The sequence below is a fragment of the Medicago sativa genome, chromosome 3, assembly GCF_051527215.1.
Source record: "Medicago sativa cultivar Bolivia chromosome 3, Bolivia_mono, whole genome shotgun sequence".
Lineage (NCBI taxonomy): Eukaryota > Viridiplantae > Streptophyta > Magnoliopsida > Fabales > Fabaceae > Medicago > Medicago sativa.
The window spans coordinates 72,206,789-72,230,848 of record NC_140751.1 but is presented as its reverse complement, the minus strand read 5'-3'; the positions used below and the strand labels follow the sequence as shown (position 1 = coordinate 72,230,848).

Below are 24,060 nucleotides of genomic sequence, written 5' to 3'. Positions count from 1 at the left end.
GTATCTATGACATGTGATTATTATTCACCACAAGATTTTTTATTTTTTATTTAAATTTCATGAGCAAACTTAGGAATTAGAGGGGTTTGTGAATTGTGGGGGGTATGTGATACAATCGGTGGATATAAAGTAAAATTTTAAGAAAAGTGTATCGTGAAGATGAAGAAGTAACGTCACTAGATATGATTTGACATGTATATAATATAATTTTATAGTTCAACAATGTTTTTTGCGGTCCATAGTGCACCATCACTCTTTTTTGTCCATAGTGTATCTACACTTTTTGTGGTCACTATTTCACCGACTATTGGTTGTGGTCAATATATATATTTGTTTCAGATCTAAAACACAAAAACTCTAGTTTTCTTCTTACAATTTTGGTAACACGTAAAAATAATTATCATTTTGGCTGACATCAACAATTATGCGATTAAGGTTTAAGCAATGAAACCCCTTTGTCGAAGGAAGGTTAGGTGAGGGCTAAGATAGTTGAGTAAGGGAGAACCGATTCTTTACAACTCTACTGACTAAGAACAGGGGTATGAAGGATCTCAAACTTGGTCAAAGCTTTGTAGGATTGAACAACGATTATTAAAACCAATACTCCATGTTTATAATGCCACTAATCGTGAAAGGCGATGAGAGAGAAAGCACAATCGTGGGGAGATATATGCACCAAGGATCATGTCAACGAATCATGTTATGAAGGAGGAAGTTGAGAGTCGACTATGGGGGAGCCATGATCCCATCAACAAGGGAAATGATCACACTACTTGTAATATTATTAGAAGAGTGGAGGCTGAACATTGTTGGTCAGATCGTTTGCCAAATATGGATAGTTTTTGCGTATAAATACTTAATTTATTTCGCTATTTGATACTTGTTTTTTATAACTTGTATGTTTTGTATTCTTAGTTGTGTTTGATCGACGTGTTCGTTTATGTGAAAAAATGTTTATGGTAATTTTATGTTATGTTTGATTAAAGAAATAAACATTTTAAATTCGATGTATGATTGAATCTAAATTTAGTTTCCGGTTTGTAACTTCTGATTAACCAATAAAAAGAAAAAAATAACAATCATGTGCAAATTTCCGATCCAGTAAATCTAATTTTGAACCTTGTAACTTCCGATCTACACAAAAATGCTTCAAAACGGGTGATCGGAAGTTACAAAACCCAACTCCGATCGTTATATGTAGGGGTATATTCAGGATTTTGGGAGGCCCATGAGTAATTAGGGGGCCATAGAGCAATTCTAAAATTTTCATATCCTTCATTCACTCACTTCACAATGAGGATTCAACTTCACCAATCACCACCATAGCAAGGGTTCCTAACTCCGATCTAGTACAAATAGCCGCTCTCAAAATTCGTCTCCCACCGGAAGAAAACACCAATCACCACCATAGCAAGGGTTCAACTTCACCACCTTCATTCACTTCACAATGAGGATGACAGTAGAACCAAGCTACTCACCAACTTCAACGACTCCCAAAGAAGAACTCGAATGGCATCAATTACCAAAACACCCTCTCTTCACCACCACCACCACGCACGCCGTCGCCGGCAACTCCGTTTCACGAAACCTACTCGCTTACGACGGTGCCAACCGTCTCTATTTCTGGGACTCCAACAACAACCACCTCCATCGTCTTTCTCTTCGCCTCGGTGATCCTGATCCTACTTCCGTTCTCGCTGCTTCTCCTTCTAAGGTTCTTCTCTCTTTCTCTGATTCTTCGCTTTGAAATTAGGGTTTTGTAACGGATATTAGAAATGGAAGTGAATGTTGATTGATTTGAATAGGTTTTGCAAACGGATATTGCGCTGGATTTTGAGGTGAATAGAATCTCTATCAATAGGAATGGAACTGCGATGCTTCTTTTTGGGAATGAAAGACTCTGCGTTATGTATCTCTATGGACGTACTTCCAAGAAGGATGATGTTAACTTGATTTGCAGGTAAAAACTTAAACTATGAAGCACGATACAGGCACGACATAGTCATAGACACTGACACCTATGATATTTTGAGAAAATGACATAATTCAGGGTAATCACTTGTGGTAATGTTGGACACTGACGTATTTCGGGCGCCAGACATTCCTTCAATCATAAGTTTCGGTGTTACATAGAGTTTAAATCACTCGTGCTTTCTCTAAGATCATTGCTCTGCTAAGCATTAGTTGCTTCTTATGATTTTGCTCTAGTTAATCATGTTTCAGTTATTCGTTAATATCTGTTTGTAAGCCCTAACACAACTAGCAATGCTGATATTGCTAGTCTGGAACCCTTCACCCTGGTTCGAACCCGTTGTGTGTGTGATTTCAGTGTTGTTTATTACAAATGAATAAATTATTATTATCACATTGTTCTAGTTTAGTTTTGAGGTGCATTGTATTAGTCGAATGAAATGGCTGTCATGAGTAATTATTTTGATGCTGGAACTATTAACTTTCCATTACCATTTTAGAGAGCTGTATTTACATTTTCTTGAGGTGTTTGTTTTTGCAGGACTATTAGTGTTGGTTCTCAAACACATTCTCTTGGAAACAATGATATTCGTGTATTGGAAGCCTCATGGCATCCTTACAGTGATACACATTTGGGAATCCTTTCTTCTGACTCAGTTTTTAGGTAAGCTTTTTATAATAAAATTCTTTTTCTAGGCAAGTGTTGGTGTGTGATATTGTTTATTTACTGTGTGTCTATGGTGTGACGTGTGAAGCGTGGATGTTGGTTGTTCAAACTTCATTGGGTGTTGTTGATTAATGTTTGACTAGGAATTGTGTTGGAATAGGTTCGGAGGCAATGGTTTTCTTGCTAAGAACTTTGGGTGACTTAGTCCGTCAGTGTGCCGAGACTCAGATCCGAGATGGTATTAGTGGAAGGAGAGACTTCGTCCCATTGGGGAATAGTTGAAACTATTTATATAGGCAAGAATGTAACCTTTTCTCCTATTATGTGGGGAGTATGTAGCTAGAAACCGCTTCACCTACCCAGTCAATGCCCACACCAAGCTCTGAAATGCATTTTCTGAGTTAATAGGGCACGTCCCCGAGATGGTAGGGTTCATTGGAAACCTGGCTGAGTTCACCTCATCCGTGGCCTAGATAATCTCATCTGTCGGCTGAGTTAATCTCCTACATGGGTCGAGATGATCTCATAAAGCGGGCTAAACTCATGTCATGGCAAAAACATGACAGTCCGTAGCCCCCCAAGCATGAAACATGTAAGGTGAAATGCTTAGGAGTAATGGCTTATGAGCTTTCGTTTGTGAACTTTGCTTTTGTTGCCTACTTTTCCTCATGGTTGCCTTATTGTGTTGGGTTCACCGTTATGATGTATGTTCAGCGTCGATATGATATTTCGATCTCGTCTTAAATCATTAAACAATGGCTTATAGTTTGTACAACCTGTTTTAGTAGCATTGGGGCCTTTTCAAAATCCTTTTGTGGTAATTATTTTTACAAAAAATTCAAAAACCTTATTGAGAGTATTCTTGCTAGAACTTTTATGGGGTACCTTGCGCGACGACGGTATGCTGAGACCAAGGACTAAGATGTCTTTGGTAGAATCAATGCCCTCCTCCAAATGACCCCTAAACGCTTTTATTTATAGAAGTGAGAGAGGGAGTTATTTGGTAGTGGGTGAGTTCCGAGATCACGGGCTGTGATGCCGAGATAGTGAAGAGTGGGCTGAGATAGATGCTTTTATATCTATGACGGTTCACAGCCCTCAAGCACGAGGCCTTTAAGGGCGAAGTGCTTAAGACAATAAGCTGAGATAATAACCCAGTACCCACATTAATGAACTTTTTTTTGATGTTTCTCTATGTTGCCTTTATTCACAGTTGCTTAAAAAGTTGTGCTAGAAGAATTTTTGCCTATTGTATTCGAAACATACAATTTGAGAAGTCATGCTGTCTCCTATAGCCTCGTAGTTTAGATACCGAGTTAATTTTCCTTGATGGCTTTAGCAAAATAATTTCGTCTCTTAAGACACTGATGGGTTTAGTACGGTGAATACCGAATTGATCTCGTTTTGACAATTTATGCTGCCGAGATAACCTTGTTTTGACGATTTATTTATATACATGCACTCCTTTGGAGACGGAATACATTGGATTGAAGAACGCTCCTTTGTGGGTGAAACCCATCGGAACACTCGTTTAGGGACTGACCCTATTCGAGCAATTTTGTTTATATACATGCATTCATTTGGGGGCGGAACCCATTGGATTGCAGAACACTCCTTTGGGAGCGAAACCCATCGTAACACTTGTACAGGGGCGAAACCTATTCGAGCATAAGGTCATTCTCAAATGACAGTCAACCCAATTTAGGGGAGTTTATTTTTGTTGTATTTGTTGTATTGTCACACATTTTTCTTAAATTTTCCTGAAAAAATAGAGATCACAGAGGATGAACTTGTAGTAAGTGGGGTAAGATATATAGAAAATTTCATAACATAATCACAATATTATGACCATCGTCAGCGTAGAGTGTAGCTTTAATTCCTTTAGGGGGTGCCGAGTTGTCAAGTCGGTGTAGGTTCGATATCTTTCATCTTTTATCGGTGATTCATTAGCTCTTGGCTCTTCGTGTTGTAACTCGTCTGTATTTGATCATTCTGACTTGTCATCTGTTTGTAGTTCCTGCACTATGATCAACTTGATGCTGTGGTTAGTTATAAAGGCATTGAGTAGTAAGTCGGTATATATTTAAACTAATTAGTGGTCAGATCAGATCACCTGACCTATTTTTCGTGATACTTAAGAATGTTAGGTAATTCTCAATTCTAATGTAACTTCCCCTATAATTATGAAACCATTTCATACACATACAACTGAGACTAGAGTAACAATAGGAAAAATATCTGGTTTATGAATGAAAACGGTTTTCCCAAAAAAGTCACAAAAATACATCAAAGTAAACACAACATCAGAGTTAAAACAAGAAGCACACGATGGCTGTAGATACTCCACAAAGGAGGGACACATTTAGAAAATATTTTTTTTTGCATATCCCATTGATCCATTTTCTACAATAACCGTTCCTTGATTTTATTTTGTTTTAAAAAACTGGACATATTATTTCGTTTCTAAATTGTTTCATAAAGTTTTAGCCGTTCTCCTTTGGTTTATATGTATGTAGATCAGTATAACATCATTTACATAGCATCATTTGGTTTCACTCTTCCCAATGAATTAAACGTAATCAAGGTGATTGGCATTTCATGCAAAGCTTGTTTGACATTAAGTAGTGATACTAAATATAATAATTTTTAGGCTAAAATATGGTATTGGTCCCTGCAAAATAGGCCAGTTTTGGTTTTAGTCCCTGCAATTTTTTTTTATAGTTTTTGGTCCCTGTAAAAATAGGCCAGTTTTGGTTTTAGTCCCCGCAATTTTTTTTTATAGTTTTTGGTCCCTGCAAAAATTTTTGTTTTTGGAAATAGCCCCTGACCCCAGTTATGTGATGATTTGTCACTTTTATAAATTAAAAAATAATTATTGTATCTGTTTTATTATTATTTTTTAATTAAAAAATAATTATTGCTATATAAATTATAAAAAATAATATTCTTTTTATTAAGTAAGCACATATGCACAAAAGTGACAAATCATCACATAATTGGGGTCAGGGACTATTTCCAAAAACAAAAATTTTGCAGGCACCAAAAACTATAAAAAAAAATTTTGCAGGGACTAAAACCAAAACTAGCCTATTCTTGCAGGGACCAAAAACTATAAAAAAAATTTGCAGGGACTAAAACCAAAACTGACCTATTTTGCAAGGACCAATACCATATTTTAGCCTAATTTTTATTAATGTACAGTTGTAAAGGTTTTGTAGAGACAACAGTAAGACGAAAACATAATTGAATGATAGGAATAGAATAAAAGAACACAAACACCCGAGTATAAATCATTCACAAGCCTTTAAACCAACACTGGAAAATGAAATAGTAACTGTGTACACATATATCCAAAAAGCAATTAAAACTAAATCATGATAACCAAAGAAAGAAAATAGAGGAACGCAAACACCTGTTTCTTTCCTCCGATGATTTTGCTGACTGAGTATTGAGGCTTGGTTCAGTTTTACCGGGCCCCACGGTGGGCGTCAAATGTTCTTGCTAAGAACTTTGAGTGACCTTGTCTGGCAGTGTGCCAAGACTCAGATCCGAGATGGTATAGGGGAAGGAGAGACCTCGTTCTCTTGCTAAGAACTTATTTATGTAGGCAAGAATTTAACCTCTTCTCCTATTATGCGGGGAGCCTTTAGGTAGGAAACCGTTTCCCCTACCCAGTCAATGCCCAGACTGAGCTCTGGAATGCATTTGCAGAGTGAATAGGGCACGTAGCTGAGATGGCAGGGTTCATGGGAAACGTGGCCGAGTTGACCTCATCTGTGGCTGAGATAATCTCATTTGTGGGCCCAGATAATCTCATCTGTAGGCTGAGTTAATCTCCTACATGGGCCGAGATGATCTCATAAAGCGGGCTGAACTCATAGTAAAAATATGACGGTCCAAATAGGGAGTTAAGATATGCCGAAATTTAATACCTGAGACACCGCACATATGAGGAAGGAAAGATCGGTTTGATGTAATACTTCATATGTGACAAAATTATTCAAGTTAATGTCCTACACATGTATTTGAAGTCTTAATATGTTATAAGAGGATAACATACTACCTGACATACCCTCTATATGAGTATATTCTGAATAATATTCCACCCACCGTTAGCTAATATGTCTGACTGCTAAAGATTCTTTATGCATATATCTAACAGTTAAATTTTATCATGACATATTAACATATAATTTTTTGGCCTTTGATTGGGTTTTTCTCATGCATAAAATGTTCATTAACAAACAAAAATGTTCAAACCCCAAGTCCCCAACATTCCATATACAATTGCTTTTGTTTTGTTTACATCTCTTGATTGGATAGGAAGCTATTTGACCGAGGCTTATGTTTTCACATTTCTCTCTAATTGCAAACTCGTCTCTGCAGGCTTTTCAATCTGGCTGTGGATCTTTTGGAACCAGAGCAAGAATATTATTTACAGCCTGCAGGGCCTGGTAGATCCAGAAATGCCTCGTCAATGTGTCCAGTCAGTTTTTCTTTTGGGGGAGACCACTTGTGGGACAGGTTTAGTGTAAGTTCTGTGGATATCCTGTTTAACTTAATTTTTGTATATTCTCATTTGATCATTTTTCCCTTCGAAATGCACATTTATGATCTATCTGGTTTTACCCAGTCCTTTCGTTTGTTATACATTTTCATGTTTTCCTTTTTTGGTCTAAGAGATTGTTGCGTTGTAACCTTTGATCATGCGGGTATCATGCCTTCGAAGTTATTTCGAAATTTGTTTACGAACCATTTAAGAGCATTCACGCAATGGTCTAAGCTTTTGAGAGCGCTGGTCATGGATAGCATGGCATGGTGTAGCCTCACTGGGTCCGTGTATAATTGACTACCACCTTGTGGAAAAAGACTTCTGTTGTAATAATCTTCATGTTTAAAAACTTCATTATATTCTTATATTATATTTGTATCTGGCTACTTAAATTTTCAGTTTTCATATTTTTCTTTTTGTGCTATTGAACAGGTTTTTGTTGCATTCAGTGATGGGTCTATCTATGTAATTTGCCCTGTTGTTCCATTTGGAAGGTATTTTACTGATCTTAGTTTACCTATCTGCATTCTTCTTTGATATTAATAACATGGAATCGATTATTTGATGAATGATTGCCATACTACATCAATGTCTTGGCTATTTGTAGTGCTCATTGGGTTTATGTTACATGCCGTTATTTCCTTCCTATTGATCACATGCTACCCATTTATTGATACTTCTACATTTGTGACTGTTTTCTCTGCTCATCCGCAGTCTCTTCCAATGTGAATCCTTATTAGAAATATACAATGACGCACATACATTTGGGCTAATGTCAACCAACTCCGTAGCGGCTAGTAATGCAACATATGCAATCTCATGGCTAGAAGCCACATTTCCTGAGTTACAGAACCATGAAATTGAAGGAGACAGCTTATCTTTTTCAAGAGCTCGTGCTTATACTGTATTTGACGCATCTCTGGTCTTGCAGGTATACTTATATTCCAAGTTAGACCCTTGTCAGCTGCATCATAAATAGATAGGAAAAAAAAATTCCTTTTGACAGTATGTAGTTGCAATGTCTAAGTAATATGACTATACTTCTTTATGGTTTTGTTTTCTAGGGACCTCTGCGAAGAGTAGGTCAGAGTGGTAATGAAGATTTAGTTGGTCGTAGTGCTGAATGTGAGGGTCGCGCAGTTAGTTTTCTCTACAATTCCGTCAGCAAAGACTCTATCTTGGTGATTGCCTGGAGTGGTGGACAATTACAGATAGATGCTCTAGCTGATGAGATCCAACCTGTCTGGAGTGTTGGTAGTCCACCTCGTCTTCGTCTTGATTCCCGCGACGAAATTCTTGGCCTTGCTATGATATGTGAGTCAATTGCCTGCAGCCGCATGGAGAAGCTTGACCATAACGCCTGGTTGGGTAATCCGCCTCCTCTGCTGAGACTGGCTATTGTTGATTTGGCTCTGCCACGAAGAGCAGAAAGCGGTTATAATATTTCATTGTTTGTTGACATCCTTATGCCAGAGAGAATATATTCCCTTCACGATGGAGGGATTGACTCGATAGTGTTGCATTTTCTTCCATTTACAAGTCAGACAAATGGAAAGGATGATACAATGAGGACACCTTCCGTGCATCCTGTTCTAAATACTTGCCAGAGTGGATCCGCTTCAGAGCCTTCAATTTGTGGTTTTGTGTCATTGTCAGATTCGTTTGGATATTCCTGGATTGTAGCTGTTACACTTTCTCAAGAATGTGTTGTGCTTGAGATGAAAACTTGGGACCTCTTGCTTCCGTTAAGCATTGATATGGAAAAGAAAAACATTCAATCAGTTGGGCAATCCAATGAGAGAGATATACAACCAATAATTAGCAAAGAACTGCTTAGTGGGCCCAAGGAGGTACTTGTGCCTTGGGCCTCTCAAAGTTTACGCGCAGTTGCAGCTGATTCAATTGAAGGCCGGTCAACATTGCATCAGTATTTCAAGCTATTTCATGAAACTTACGTGGAATATGCACATAAGGTAGGACTACAATATCATCCCAGCTTTTTCACATTCTGACCTGGCATATCTATATTTATATTTTCTAAAACTGGGCCCCATGAAGTCACCATCTTATTTTATTTGCTTTTGCATGAATATACTCCTAGTTATATTTGACATTTCAATTTTTTTTTCTCTAATATGATTTGGCCTAACTTGAAGTAATAATCTTTAGGTCAAAAGAGTAATTATTGTATTGCATGTACAGAAGGCGTATTGTAGTTTTTACATTATTGGCCATAGTTTCTTTCAAATGAGGTAAAGTTTATTGATGAGAGAAGAGACTAAATATTGTTGTGCAGAGATGAGAGCATTAGAGTGGACGAATGGGTACACATTACAAGATAAAATTAGAAATACAAGATTTGGAGAGAAAATTGGGGTAGTTCCAAATGTACAAATGATGGTAGAGTATGGTTTTGGAGGGTTTGGGCATGTGTGAAGAATTGTAGAAGCACTGTAAGGGGGATTGACTAGATGGAGAATAGTCCAATAGTTAGAGGTAGAGGGAAACCAAGGAAAACTACAGACCAAACCACCAGAGATCTAGAGGTAAATAGGCTATCTTTAGACTCAATATGTGGTAGAAATTTATAGCATTGATTGATTATGTAGTCTATCTCACACCTAGTGGGAAAAAACTTCGTTCTTGATGAAAAAAAAGTCACTGATCATCACTTGTGCAATATCTTTTGATGAGGACATATTAGACGCACAGAGACTTGTGATTTCAGAGACATATTAGTCTAATATTTAGAACATATTAGACGCACTCTATTATTGACAAATTATGTGAATTACGTAATTCATTAAAATTTAATCCATTAGTTCTATATCTAAATGGTGTTATACAAGCATAATTTGAATAAAGTTCTGCCTTTTGAAAATAACAGTTGGCTTTTCACTGCATATTCTTTCCTACTAGGTGCACCTGGAACTCAAGCATCATGCACCACAGTTGAAGAAAATCATTAATGACCAACATACTCGATTAGGTGATGCACATCAGAAACTTTTGAAAGTTGAGGAGAAAGAGCATATGTTACAGAAAAGAGTTGATCGTGCAATTCAAATGCACAATTCTTTGGAAGAGCGCTTACAGCATTTAAGGAACTTACCTGGTGCTCACAAAAAACCATTGTCCAAAGCAGAGCGACAGTTTAAGTCTGAACTTGGTAATGGTTGCTTGATCCCTTACTTTAGTATCTGTCCGACTGTAATAAAATATTGAATTTTTTTAAACACTTTTATCATTTAATGATTTGCACTACTCATATGCTTTTCACATGAACTCCTCCCGGACCTTGATAAGTCCGGTCTCTCTTTTTCCTCACCTATAATCCATTACTGTCTTTGGCTCTCTGCATTATCACATTGAAATTTCTATCTAAAAAGTTTTTTAGAAGTACTTGATCACACCCTTATTTTTTCCCAGACCACTTCAAGGAAGTTGAGTTGGATGCTTTGCATTCTTCTGTTGAGGCGGTAAGTGCAAGGCTGAGAAGGTACATGCATGCTTCGAAAGCTAGTCAGCAACAAAATAAAATATCAGGGAAGAAAATTAGTGCTGGGGATGATCAGATATCCATACTCAAATCTGCGCTTGAAAAACTTTCACTTGTAAATATTGAAAATTCAAAGAAAGTTAAGATTGTTGAGTCCTCATTGAATAACACAGAAAAAATCAGCGGCGAATCAAGTCTGCCTAGGCTTAAGAACTGTTAGTATTTATGATCTGTAGCACCGGTGTGGTTCTGAATTAATCTCCTTTTGTTTGTAGTCTTACCATTTTTGTCACCCTAATGTACCTCATTGAAGTTTGAGTGTTTCACGAAAAGAGAAGTGGGAACTGTAGTTGTTATTTACATTATAAATAGCTTCATGTCAATGTCAAAAGGAAAAGAGGTTGCAAAGTTTGTATGTTGTATTGTATTTGTAGTTAAATTCCTTCTCAATTGTCAACATCAGAGAAGAAATTCCAAGATGCCTTGGCAATTATTTTTGAAATGGAACGGGCACATTGTACACATGCTTATCAATTGGCTCCTTGAAGGCTACAACTGCCAAAACAATGTACCTGGATTTGTTTAGTGTATTTGCTGTGCTGCAAACGTTTCTCTACAGTCGTGAACAATTTCTTCCAATTTTTCACTATACATTATGAGCTGAGAATAAACGCAACGTCAAAATCGTTATATTTTTTGAGGAAAACATCAAAATCATTATTATTAGCAGTAGCTGAAACGGGAAATTAATCTATTTTGCTCAATTTATGCTACCTGATTGGACTATTCTTTCGAGACTGTTTGAGTAAAACAGACGAGATGGGTAATTGTTAGTTATGATGATCGTATGAGTAAAACTGATTGGACTATTTTTTCTGGCTAAATAATATTGAGTTGTTTTCAATCCGTCTGCAGATACTGTTGGATTCATATTCGTTTGGGATTTGATTGTTGTAATGTAAGACGTTAAATAAATACTTGTAAGAATTATACTGAATATTAATATTATTTCATCAAATAGTTAACCCTGCCTTGGATGTATTTTAATTATGTCAAAATTCTTGTAAGCATTACCGGTTGTGTAACATTTACCCGGACAACTTACTGATCATCTACAAATTTCTAAACTGGTAGATAAACTTTTATTGATTATTATTATTATTATTATTTATTATTTATATATAGAATCAATTTGAACTGCTTGAACTGATCTACACACTCAGCTCTCTTTTTTCCTTCCTGTATCTGCTGTGTATCCAATTCCGATGCTTGATCTGGATTCTTCTCTCCGCTTCACTAAAATAGGATACCTCTTCTGTGTCCTAGTGGTCGGAAAAAACACCAGCTTATCTTCTTCAGCAGGAACCCAACTGCCATTAAATTGAAATCCAAACATTAGTGACTTAAGAAACGAAACACTTCTTTATTGTTTGATCATATTGATGAAATAACTCTAAAATCTGCACCTTAACATGCAAAATGCTTTTACCTGATGCGAGTGACCATGCGGTGAAGGAAGACCGAAAGCACAACTCTGGCAAGCTCATAGCCTGGGCACAACCTTGGCCCTCCTCCAAATGGTGTAAATATATTCCCAGGGCTTGCTACAGCTTCTGAGTTATTATTCTGAAAATTTTGATCACAAGTTATAAGCAACTGAAGAGTGTAACTCAACATAACACTAATTTGATCAGCAACAATAGAAAACTATTCATGTACCTGCCATCTCCATGGATTGAAGGTGCGAGCATCTTTGAAATGTTCAGGATTCAAATGCACAGCACGAAACGATGCAATCACCTTCATTCCCTTAGGAATTGTGTAACCTATTATTGCAAAGTCGGGCATTGTAAATTGACATGTGCTTTGTCTATTATATGATATAATATTATTGACTATATAGTCCATACATTTTTATTTTCTTATAATACCTTTTATGTCGATGTCTGTGGTTGTTCTCCTAAATATGGCACCAATTATGTTTGCAACCCTTAAGGTCTCATTCACAACCTGCATAGCCCAATCGGTTATGCATTGATTAAAAGTATAGTGTCACAGGATATAAATTAAGTCCTGTATTATATACTTACGCATTGAGTAAATGTCATTGACTTGTAATCTGTCCATTCCAGTGCTGCCTCTGGCTCACTCCTTGCTCTTATCTGCTCATGCTCTTCCTGTCAAATAACACAATTCAAATCTCAAGTCTCTGAAATCACACAAAGGAATGATAGAGGATTGTTGACATTGTAATTTTTTTTACACGGATTGTGTATAAAAAAAAAAATCAAACTCATTGTAGAATATGATTGAATTTTGGATAATGTAATTGTGGAGAGCTAATATGATGCATATAGTTTTAGAAATCGTGGTTGGGCCTCATACAATCCACAAAACCAACATGTGACGACAAAATTGTCAACACTTATTAACACATGTATCTCTTATTTGATTTGAGACTTCTTAACACAACCTCTCACGCCCAACACCGTTTGGTTTGATATGTGGATATAAATTATTGATGGCTCACTGGCGGAAACCTGATAGCAGATAGCCCAACAAATATTGGAGGAGACTCTGATACTACTCCCTCTGGTCTCAAATATAAGAAAAAAATTCCTTTTTTAGATTCATTGAATAATTAATGTATCTGCTTTACAATGTAGACCAGATACATTAACTACTCAATGAACCTAAAAAAGGAATATTTTCTTATATTTGAGACCGGAGGGAGTATATTATAAATTGTATTTGGAACTAACACAATATCACAAAAACGACTTAAAAAGTGAGGAATATCCCCATTTATAAACATTTGTTCAAATCGTCTCCCAACCAACGTGAGACTCTTTTAACATACTCCCTCCGGTCACATATATAAGCAAAAAGTAACTTTTTAGGTTCATTGAATGACTAATGTACATTGTCTATAAATATGACTAGATACAATAATTATTCAATGAACCTAAAAAGTTGATTTTTGCTTATAAATGTGACCGGATGGAGTAGAGTACACCATAATATTGGAAGGTTCAAAATGATCTATGGGCTAAGAATTCGGTGCATGGTGGACCACCTATGAAGGTGGTGCATGATACCTTGACTTTCATTTTGATTACCGTGGAATCAGATCCTCTCCATTTCCACTATAAATGGAGATCTCAATTTCTTTCTTCATGCATTAGACACGTGGTTTTAAAACATTTGAACGGTTGAGATTCAATAATTAATTTTGTTATAAAAAAGCTGAAACGATTCAAGTTCTTCAACATTCCATCCCTGTCCTCTCGCCGATTTTCAGTCTTTGGCGCAGTCATCATCGACTTGCTCATCCGTCGGCGACTCTGTTCCGCAGAAGGTTGCTCGTCCGCCGCGTCGTCAGCATCCGCCTCATTATCTGCCTCCTTATTTGTTACCTCGTCATACGCCGGTTTAGTCGGCGGAACGACCATTCTTTAAGAAAGCAAGGGAAGGGAGAACAAAGTAGTGGCCATACACCTTCTGTTGCGGTGCAAACTCTGTTCAAAGTTTTTTCTTTTAAAATAATTAATTAACAATGAATTAATTTATACTAAATCAAATCTAAGCCATTGAAACCATTAGTTTTTTCTTCAATTGTTTGCCTCCTGCTGTCACGGGTGAAATGACCAGACACTGCTTTGACAGAAGGACGATGCGTGATAAGCGACGAGAGGCATGGCAAAGCGGGACGGTGGCGTTCTAGGGAAATAAGCTTAGTTGTGAGATGGGTTGTTGTATATCAATTCGGAATACAAATGTGACAGAGTTGGGTTTTTTGTTTTGTTTATTAAAAAAATAATAAAATCATTCACAGAATAAATCTGAACCGTTAATATCTGTTTGGCCACGTGTCAGGTTTTTATGAATAGAAATTGAGATGACCATTTTCTCTCCAAATGGAGAGGATCTGCACTCAAAAATAGTCATCGAAATTAGAGCCCCACGATTTCCTAAGTCATACGACCGATTTGATGGAAGGGGTCCAAAGAGAATAAATTTTGCACAAAGTGCATGGTGGGAAGGGTATTTTCGTCTTTAACCACACGGACAAACGAACTGGTCAAAAAGACTGAACATGAAGCGTGCGCTATGGAAGTAATAATTTCAACACTTTCTTCGACCACCGTCTCTATAATTTTTATGCATGTGTACTTTTCTACCATGTTTCCACATGAAGATACAATTTATGTTTCATTTGCAGTCTGAACAAGTCTCAATATTCATCTTGTCAAAAAATATGTAAATACAACATACGTTTTAATTTACTAGTAATTATACATGATTTCATTGTCAAAGAAAAGAAAATTTAGCTCAATTTGAGTTACAAAATATGTAAATACAACATACGTTTTAATTTACTAGTAATTATACATGATTTCATTGTCAAAGAAAAGAAAATTTAGCTCAATTTGAGTTACAAAGAAAGTCAAATTTTACGGTAGATCTTTGCCTATGAAGCACATATACTCTTTAGATTGAGCATATTTAGGTGTTCGAAACCGACACATATGATTTCATGCGCCAAATGCATTGAAGGGAGTAGGTTGTGTTTTAAAATGATGACAAGAAAAATTGACTGGCTCTGAGCAAGAATAGTGAATTAGAAGAATTAAAAAAATTTAGTCACTATTGAAATGATGAAGATCACCATCTCAAACAACTCAACCTGACCACCTAATATCTACCCCTCCCCTTCTTCTGCGGCTGCCCCTAAGTCAAGCCAATGCATGGGTTTCAAATTTTCAACGTATTAATTAACTGCAGTGAAAATGCTTCAACCACAAGTTTTGAAACGAATCTTCTACATGACACTAATACTTAATACTCTTTCTCTACACTAAAATACTTAATACTCTCTCTACACTAAAATACTTTATACTCTTTCTCTATTTTCTAAAGTAAATTGAAAAAAATACTTTTGAATTTTTTTTAAAAATCCTACAAATTAATAATTTCAGGGTCATACGTAAGCTCTTAGGAAACAAATAATCTTAGGCATTTGTTAAGAAATCGAAAAATGATACTAATAAGTTATGTGAAAAAGTCAATTTTTAAAGTTTCAGAATGTTTATACATTATTTCTAATATATATATATATATATATATATATATATATATATATATATATATAGTGTCTTCCTATCATTTTCCATAATTTGAATAGCTATACTTATCAACTTTTTTTGTGTGAATTAGTGAATAGGGTTTTACATATACAGATGTAGCACTAGCACTACAAGAAATATTTAGATTATTACCTATAAATTAAAAAATAAATAATTTTATTTTTCTAGTAGTAGTGAATTAGTGTTACTTTCTCCGGTTCTATTTATAAAAGAAATTTAGGTCAACAAAAGTTAATGAATCTGGTTCGAATTTGAACCAGATATATCAATTTTTGTTGACCTAACTTTCTCTTATACTAAATAGGATCGGAGGATCCTTGTGAGTTTAGCTCAGTTGATATGGACAATGCATAATATATGCAAGGTCTGAGGTTCAAACCCCGGCCACCAAAAAAAAAGGATCGAAGGGAGTAATTTTTTCAAAAAATATATATTTAACATGGAACATAAGCAGAAAAGCTATCCGAGGTTGAGGTGCAGAGCATAGAGTGGAAAGGATCAGATAACGAAAACGAGGTTTCAATGAAAGCATCACCACACGGTGTCATGGATATATATATGGACATTTGTGGTGGGGTTTTTACAACCCACAACCATACGGTCTTACTAATCTAAACCCAATTTAAATCATTTCATGGAAATATCATACTATGTATCAAAATAAAAAGACAAAAAAATGTTTGTTCTTCCAAATGAAAAGTAAACAAGATGCACGTGTAATTTTGTATCGTAGCTATTAAGTGTCCATGTAGGGTATTAAGTTCCTTAATGAACTTGAATAGGATCACCCTAATTTGTCCTCAATTAAAATAGTCTTTGTTAGACTTTATAACAAAATATTCCATTAACACAAACAAAATGAAATCAAAAGAAAAAATTTGATATATGTCCCGATACATCGACCTTTACTGATCCAATTTTTTCTTATATATAGAATCGGAGCTAATAGAAAATATTGTGGTAATTAATTACGTACCTTGAGTTGTGCCAAGGCTAAAGGAGTTTCAGTGAGGAACTTGATGGCAAGAGTCATAATAGTAGAAGTAGTTTCATAACCAGCAACAAGCAAAGCCAACATAAAATCAACTATTTCCTCGTCTGAGAAATGTTCACCAGATGCCAACAATGCTCCAAGCATGTCATTCTTTTTCTCTTTGCCTATTTCATTCTCTTTTCTCCTCTGCCTGACTACTAGTGTCAGTGCCTCTGCCACCTTTGTTCTTGCCTAAAAATATCAAATTACATATATACTAATTTAGTTTTCTAATAATTAAATAAATAATTTAATTTGTATAATATAATATCTGCATCCAATCATATTTCATATATCTATGTTAAAATGTAATTGAATATATGTATAAAGTTTTTTTACGCTTTTTTTGGTGAGTCGCTCCTTCCAATCACATTTACACAAGTATGAAACTTTGACCCGTTTAAAATTTGAATATAGTTCCACTCGAACAAATATGATATTGATAAATTTGATACGATGATGCATATTTATTAAACTCATAAAGGAAAAAATAAAATAAAATAAAGGTTCATGCACCTTGATGGCTCTACGGTAGGTGGTAGAGAAAAGAGGAAATGGGAGAGTGAAAAACCCTTCAATTACAAGCATGTACTCTTTCCTTAAACTCTCAGTCCATTCATCTGGATCAAAACTCATCAGCTGTTTAACTGTCAGCTCAAATGTTATCTGCAACAAAACAAATAATCATCATCATCATCATCATCGCAATCAATACATAAACATTTCAACCTATATATATAGTCGGACACCTACAATTCTCGAACACTCATTTAACAGCTCATTTTCTTTTTATATCTTTATTCCAATTATAGCATCTAGATACTCTTTTTATAGCATCTAGATACTCTTTTTATTTCTTTTTCTCTCAAGGTATCTACTCCCTCCGTCCCATATTACTTGACCTAGTTGACTCCGTCACGTATGCCAATGCACAATTTTAAACTTAAATTTCTTTAATAATCTAGTAGAAAAAATTACGAAAATTTGATATTTTGAAAATATTAATCGAGACGAATCTAACAACATCTTATATGCTATATTTTGTTTTTATATATTAGTAGAAAAATAGAGTCAAAGCATGTTACATGAATAGTGCAAATATTTTAAATAGGTCAAGTAATATGGGACGGAGGGAGTATTGTTTTAGGTACACACAACTCATTTTCCTAAACATTTTTAGCAATTAAGGGAATAAAAAAAATATATAGTAGCAGTATTAGTATTATTAAAGAAGCAAACAAAAGTCTTAGTTGGTAGAGACAATGCATAATATATGCAAGGTTTAGGATTCAAACCCCGACCACCACGAAAAAAATCCGTCTTTTTTGAACATGTCTTTTCATATTCATACATATGCATGCTATACACCTCTATGATGATGACCTAAAGTTTTATATTCAGAATGATGATTATTCTCCCTTGTAGCAGGAAAACCTTTTCAGTTATATTAACGTGATGCAAGGATTATGTGCAAGTGAATTGGACACATTGTACTGAACCATGGAATCTGAGTCATCATTTACATCAACATCACAATCACATGCCAACACATATCAATACATTAATTAAAACTTGCACTAATCAACTCAAAATTAAATAAAATATAATATTATAAAAAGAAGAAAATAAATACCCAACTTAATAGAGAGACTTCAATCTTGAGATTAATTATGTAAGAATGTAATTTTCTAATTTCCATTGATACAGAGAAAAAATATAAAACTTTTTTTCACATATTTATTTAATCAAACCACGCTATAATAATATTAATTTTCAATATTATTTATAAATATCTCTACAAATAGAATAACAGCAATTGTAAGATCGTCTCATATGAAATTTAAACTCAATCATTTAGATTATAAATAAAGTCAAACTTTTGTTATTGAACTACATTTTATAAAATGTGTCAAAAAAAAAACTACATTTTATAAACCAAAAAGTTTACACTCATTTTATTATGCCAAAAAATCTAGTTAGACACTTGGACAAAAGTATACATACAATTAAGTTATGGAACTAAAAAGTTAAAATTAATGATCCAGATGATAAAAAATGAATAAATTATAGTTAAAATTAATGATCCAGATGATAAAAAATGAATAAATTATAGAGAAAGCTGGTCACTGGTCCACAACCTGCCCACCCCACACAACCCATATGACATAATGATGGCAAGTGATAAACTGAGCTAGACTCGAACATTTCTTGGCCGAGTAAACTCACTACACATGATGATACTACTTAATGCTTTGATAATTTAGGAAAGTTAACAAAATTTTATTAGGAAAAAATATCTCAGTACAAAATTCATTTAAATTTTTAAAAAATAAATTAATATAGATATAGAACATAAATATTGTCCTCGTGAGTTTAACTCAGTTGATATAGGTCTGGGGTTCAAACCCCGACCACCACCAAAAAATAGAACATAAATATTTTCTTGTAAAAAAAAAGGTACATAAATATTTACCAAAAAACCCCTAAGTTTTCACCAAAAAAATTGGTTGGTAGTATTTTTTTGTATTTTAATTTTAAGAACAGAAATTGAATGAAATTATTTAACTAACCTTTTTAGCCTCCTCCATGAGAAGAACCCGGTCGGACCAAGAATCCAAGTTGAGCCGGATGAGCCGGTCTATATCAAAGAGAAGATGATCCTTAATAATAGATGAATTAGCAAAACTCATAGTGAGAGAATGCATTTTCTTGTGAAGAGAACCCTTCATAAGAAGCAATGAATGTTTTCCAAGAAGGTTTGATATTGAACCGGGGTAGCTACATTCAAAAAGCTTCCCTTCATTCATAATAATAAACCGGTTTGTTTCCGGGTCAGCAGAAAAAACTGTCGGTTCACCAAAAACATGGCTAGTGAAGATTGAACCGTACCGGTTCACTCGCTGGTCGATGAATGGCTCTGGATTGTCACTCTTGTATGCTGATATCATTTGTAAAGTTTCTCCGATGAACGGTAACCCGAGACTCCCCGGTGGTAGCCGGAGTCTCGCGTACCGGAGTTTTCGGAGGAGGAAGAGGAAGAAGATGAAGATGATGAAGAAGAGGAAATAAGCCATTGAAATATACTTCTAAAAAAGTATAGTATAGGTATATATTAATATTAATTTATGTATGTATGTGATAGTATATTGAATATTGATAATGGTAAATATATAGAGGGTGAGAAAAAGAAGAGGTTTTAAAGTGTGTGAATTGTGAAGGAAGGAGCATTAATGGAGGGAGAAGATGCACACGAGTGGGTGGGGGTACCCTATGGCCTAGAAGAAGAAAAGGATGTGTGGGAAGAAATAAATGTTGGGATATTTTGGAATCTGTCACTCTTCTTTTTTTCACTCTATCTCTAGAATACTTTTTCTTTTATCATTGTGTCTTTTTATATAAGACTTGTAAGGGAAGGTATGTGAAAGTTTCTGTTTTATTTTTCTCCTCCTTCTTCGTTTTATGAAAAAGTCTTTTTTGTTTTTAAGATACATATCTATATTTGGAAAACATTTTGATTATAAGCATGTATACTATAATAAAACCAGTCAAAAGATTATAAGACTTTGTTTTATGAAAAAGTATTTTTTGTTTTTAAGATGCATATCTATATTTGGAAAAACATATTGATTATAAGCATGTATACTATAATAAAACCAGTCAAAAGATTATAAGATCTTGTTCAAGTGGCAGTTTTGATATTGATAAATTTTACACCATGTTTGTCATTTCATTTATAGACAAAAAAAGAAAAAAAAAACAGTTAAAGAAATAATCATATCTTTATAAATAATGTTTCTATGATAAAAGCATAAAGTAAGTCAATAAAAAAAATTCTATAGCCTCTAAAAAATAAAGTTTCTTTAACAAAACATAAAATCAGTCAAAAAGAATTAATATATATATATTATAATCTATAACAAACTATAAATCAATCAAAAATATTTTTTATTTGTTTTTGGTCAAAAAAGTATATGAGGAAATCTATATTTCAATAGGCATATCAATATAAATGATTTTTTCTATAACAAAACATAAAACCTGTCAAAAAATATATTTCTATAAATAAATTTAAGAGACATATCTATATAATTAAACTTGTCAATACCACAACATAAAACAAATCAAAAAAGTTATAGAGACATATCTTGATTTCTATAAAAGGACATAAAACCAGTCAAACAAATTTATATAAGAAATAATAAAATCAGTCAAAAAAAAAGTTTACTAGACATATCTATAATATAAATTAGGCAAATGCTAACTTTTGCTCTTAAGGGCACATGTTAAGGAACTCATTATAGAAATATATGTATTAAAAATCGTGTATTCAACTTTTTAAAAGTTGATATACAGTAGAAACTCTTTGAATTAACACTCGGTAAATTAATAAACTTTCTAAAATAATAAATTTGTCCGATCCCGACTTGAGCCAATGTAAAAAATTGAAAAACTCGATAAAATAATAAGATAATAATTTTTCGGGAGATCCCTTTATAATTTTCGGTCCCAAGAAAATCATAAATTAATAATTCATAGAAACTAAAAAAATATATTAAGAATACATTGAACACATTTGTTCCTCTTGTTTACATTTACTGTACTTCAAAAGTTATTATTGATTTCCAATGCATATGAACACAATAGTTATTAATTTATGTTGAGTCCCAAGGTTCACTGCAACGTAATTCTAAGAGGCATAGACTAATTTGCCTTTTTGTTTGGTATGTACAGTATAATTACTTAAAAACTCTTTAAATTAATAATTATTAATTTATTGATAAATTAATAACTCTCTAAATTAATAAATTTCTCCGCTCCTGACATTATTAATTTATAGAGTTTTAACTGTATTATGTTTTTCAATGCAAAGTTGCTCTTTTTAGGTTGTTTAACATGTGCTCTAAGGGCACAAGTTAGCATGACATTTTTTTTGACAAGAAGTTAACATGACCCTATAAATTAACTTTTCTATAACAAATATAAAATAGGTAAAAAAAATAATCACAACATATAAAACCAGTAAAATAAATAAAAGACGTTTATATAAATAAAAACTTGAAAAAGTAAATAATTTTTTTTATAACAAATTAAATAAAAAATAAAGTCAAAATAATTTCATATAAATTATAATTTTTTTATAAATAATCATGAGAGCTTTAAAAATTAGTTCTTTTTTTACAAAAATAAACGATATTCATTCATTTAAATTAGTAGAGTACATCGATACAGTACAAATTCAAGGTCGGTAAAAACAAATAGGATGAATCTGCGAACAAACTCAGATCCATGTTAATAGCATATAACGACATCTTACATATGCCTACAAATATAACTATATTCAAGTCTCTGGATTACGCAAGTCTCCGAATGTGCAAAGTTGACGACAACAAAGTCATTGATTGAATATGCACTTATTCAAATCTAATTTTTCAGCCTGAATCAAATAAACACCACACTAAGACGGAAAATAAAAAATGAAGAATAACACAAGTGATTACATGTTCACTCCAAATTTGACAGCTGCCTCCAGCCCTCCCCTTTTAGATAATTTTTCCCTTCGAGAAAATCTTCCTTGCACACAACCCCAACATGTCATCCTTGGACACAACAAGTAAAAATTTGACACATATCAAAAACTTCTAAGATCAGTTCTTATAAAAACCGGCTTTAAAAGTCTAAAACAAAAAAAAAAAAAATATAATTTGGATAGTATCTAAAATTTAGATATTTCATGGAAGGTCTTATAAATCCATTTGGGAAAGTAATACCTCAACCATTTATATTAGAACCCAATTATAATAATATAATTAGAATGAGAAACCAAATTAATTGGTTAAGAGAAACGGCATATTGGTTTCTAATAATTGAAGATAATTACATTACATACTGGGAGTATGAAAATTTTGCAAATCTTTTAAGTCTCAGAATACAAAAGTTTATACATGGCTAGTAAGGGTGTATGTGAAAAAATACAAGATATTTTTGAAAATCTAACAGTGCTTCAAAAACAGTTAGATAAAATAGTAGAGGCACTATTAGAAAAAGAGTTTGAAGAAAAACTCAATGAAAAATTATCTAGTCTAGAGGAAAACCAAAGACTACTAGATGAAAAACTTTGTTTAAAAATAGATGATTTAATTGATCTATTTAAACTCTTACCTTCAAAAGATAGATGTCTAACCCTAGAACAATTACAAACTTTTGTCAAAAAAGAAGGGGGGGACATGATAGAAATTTCAGAAAATGTTGAAAAACCAGAAAAAGAGATTAACTTTTTCGCACCATTACCATAATATGGACGAAACAGAAGAAGAAATAGCAAACCAGCTAAATGAATTACAAACATTAATGGCTTCTCTAGACATTAATAGAAAAAACCAAATAACTGAAGAATCTGATGACGAAAACAAGTTTGTCTACGACTTTGGCTCAGAAAGTTCTTTTAGTATGGAAGAAGAACCACAAGTAGGACTTGTAAAAACTGATGAGCAACCAGAATCATCAGAACAGGGACGTAAAAGGGGACGTCAAGAGGATAGAGAAGATTTTAACGATCAACAAATCATTCAAGATAAAATGAATGAAAGAAAATTTAAAAACATATCATCCAAATATATACCTACTATAAATCGTTACAAGGATGAAGATATTTTAGACCTCGATTGTAGTGATGATGCTAAAAAAGTATTAAGAAGTTGGTATCATAATCATATGGTAACAATCCAACTAGATCCTACACTAGGGAAACTAAGTCCAAAAAGCATTTTTAACTACTTAAAAACAAAAACTATAGGAAATGCTTGGAGTTTTATGTCTGAACAATCAGACTCAGAACTTCCATCAACAACCGAAGAAGTTATAAATCATGTCTATTCAATTTTGAAAAAAGAATTTGTAGGTTTTGATGCGCCAGAAGCAGAATCAGACCTAGAAAGCACAAACATTCATAGAATTTTTAATCTGAGAATCTGTGATATGTGCTATGTTGAACCATTTATATGTGAGTTTAGCAAATATTATTATGCAATATCTCCACAAAAGAGAACACAGTATAATCTTTTAGGATTGTTTTATAATAAACTTCCATCATCTGTTGGAACAATAATGGAAAAAATAATTCAAGAACATCTAGAAGTTATCGTAGGATTAGACGATACTCTAGGAACAAGAATAACTGCATTGAGGAAGTGG

The 24,060-nt window shown here is 33.9% G+C and overlaps 2 protein-coding genes across 2 annotated transcripts; one reads left to right on the top strand and one right to left on the bottom strand.

The window, feature by feature from the left end:
- The first annotated feature begins 1,381 nt into the window (after positions 1-1,381).
- Positions 1,382-11,097, top strand: MOS7 (nuclear pore complex protein-like protein). Its single transcript, XM_085753447.1, has 9 exons — positions 1,382-1,714; positions 1,806-1,960; positions 2,513-2,635; positions 7,025-7,169; positions 7,623-7,684; positions 7,905-8,121; positions 8,255-9,163; positions 10,110-10,359; positions 10,620-11,097. Exons 1-9 carry the CDS (start codon positions 1,448-1,450, stop codon positions 10,907-10,909), a joined length of 2,418 nt encoding a protein of 805 aa, XP_085609573.1. The 5' UTR covers positions 1,382-1,447; the 3' UTR covers positions 10,910-11,097.
- A 579-nt stretch (positions 11,098-11,676) lies between these two features.
- LOC146939897 (3beta,22alpha-dihydroxysteroid 3-dehydrogenase-like) lies at positions 11,677-20,234 on the bottom strand. The gene is made up of 8 exons (XM_085753448.1): positions 19,440-20,234; positions 17,386-17,535; positions 16,813-17,061; positions 12,780-12,866; positions 12,621-12,699; positions 12,409-12,515; positions 12,179-12,315; positions 11,677-12,059 (listed from the first exon to the last, which is right to left on the bottom strand). The coding sequence occupies exons 1-8, from the start codon at positions 19,941-19,943 to the stop codon at positions 11,909-11,911; spliced, it is 1,464 nt and encodes a 487-aa protein (XP_085609574.1). The 5' UTR covers positions 19,944-20,234; the 3' UTR covers positions 11,677-11,908.
- Positions 20,235-24,060: the final 3,826 nt, after the last annotated feature.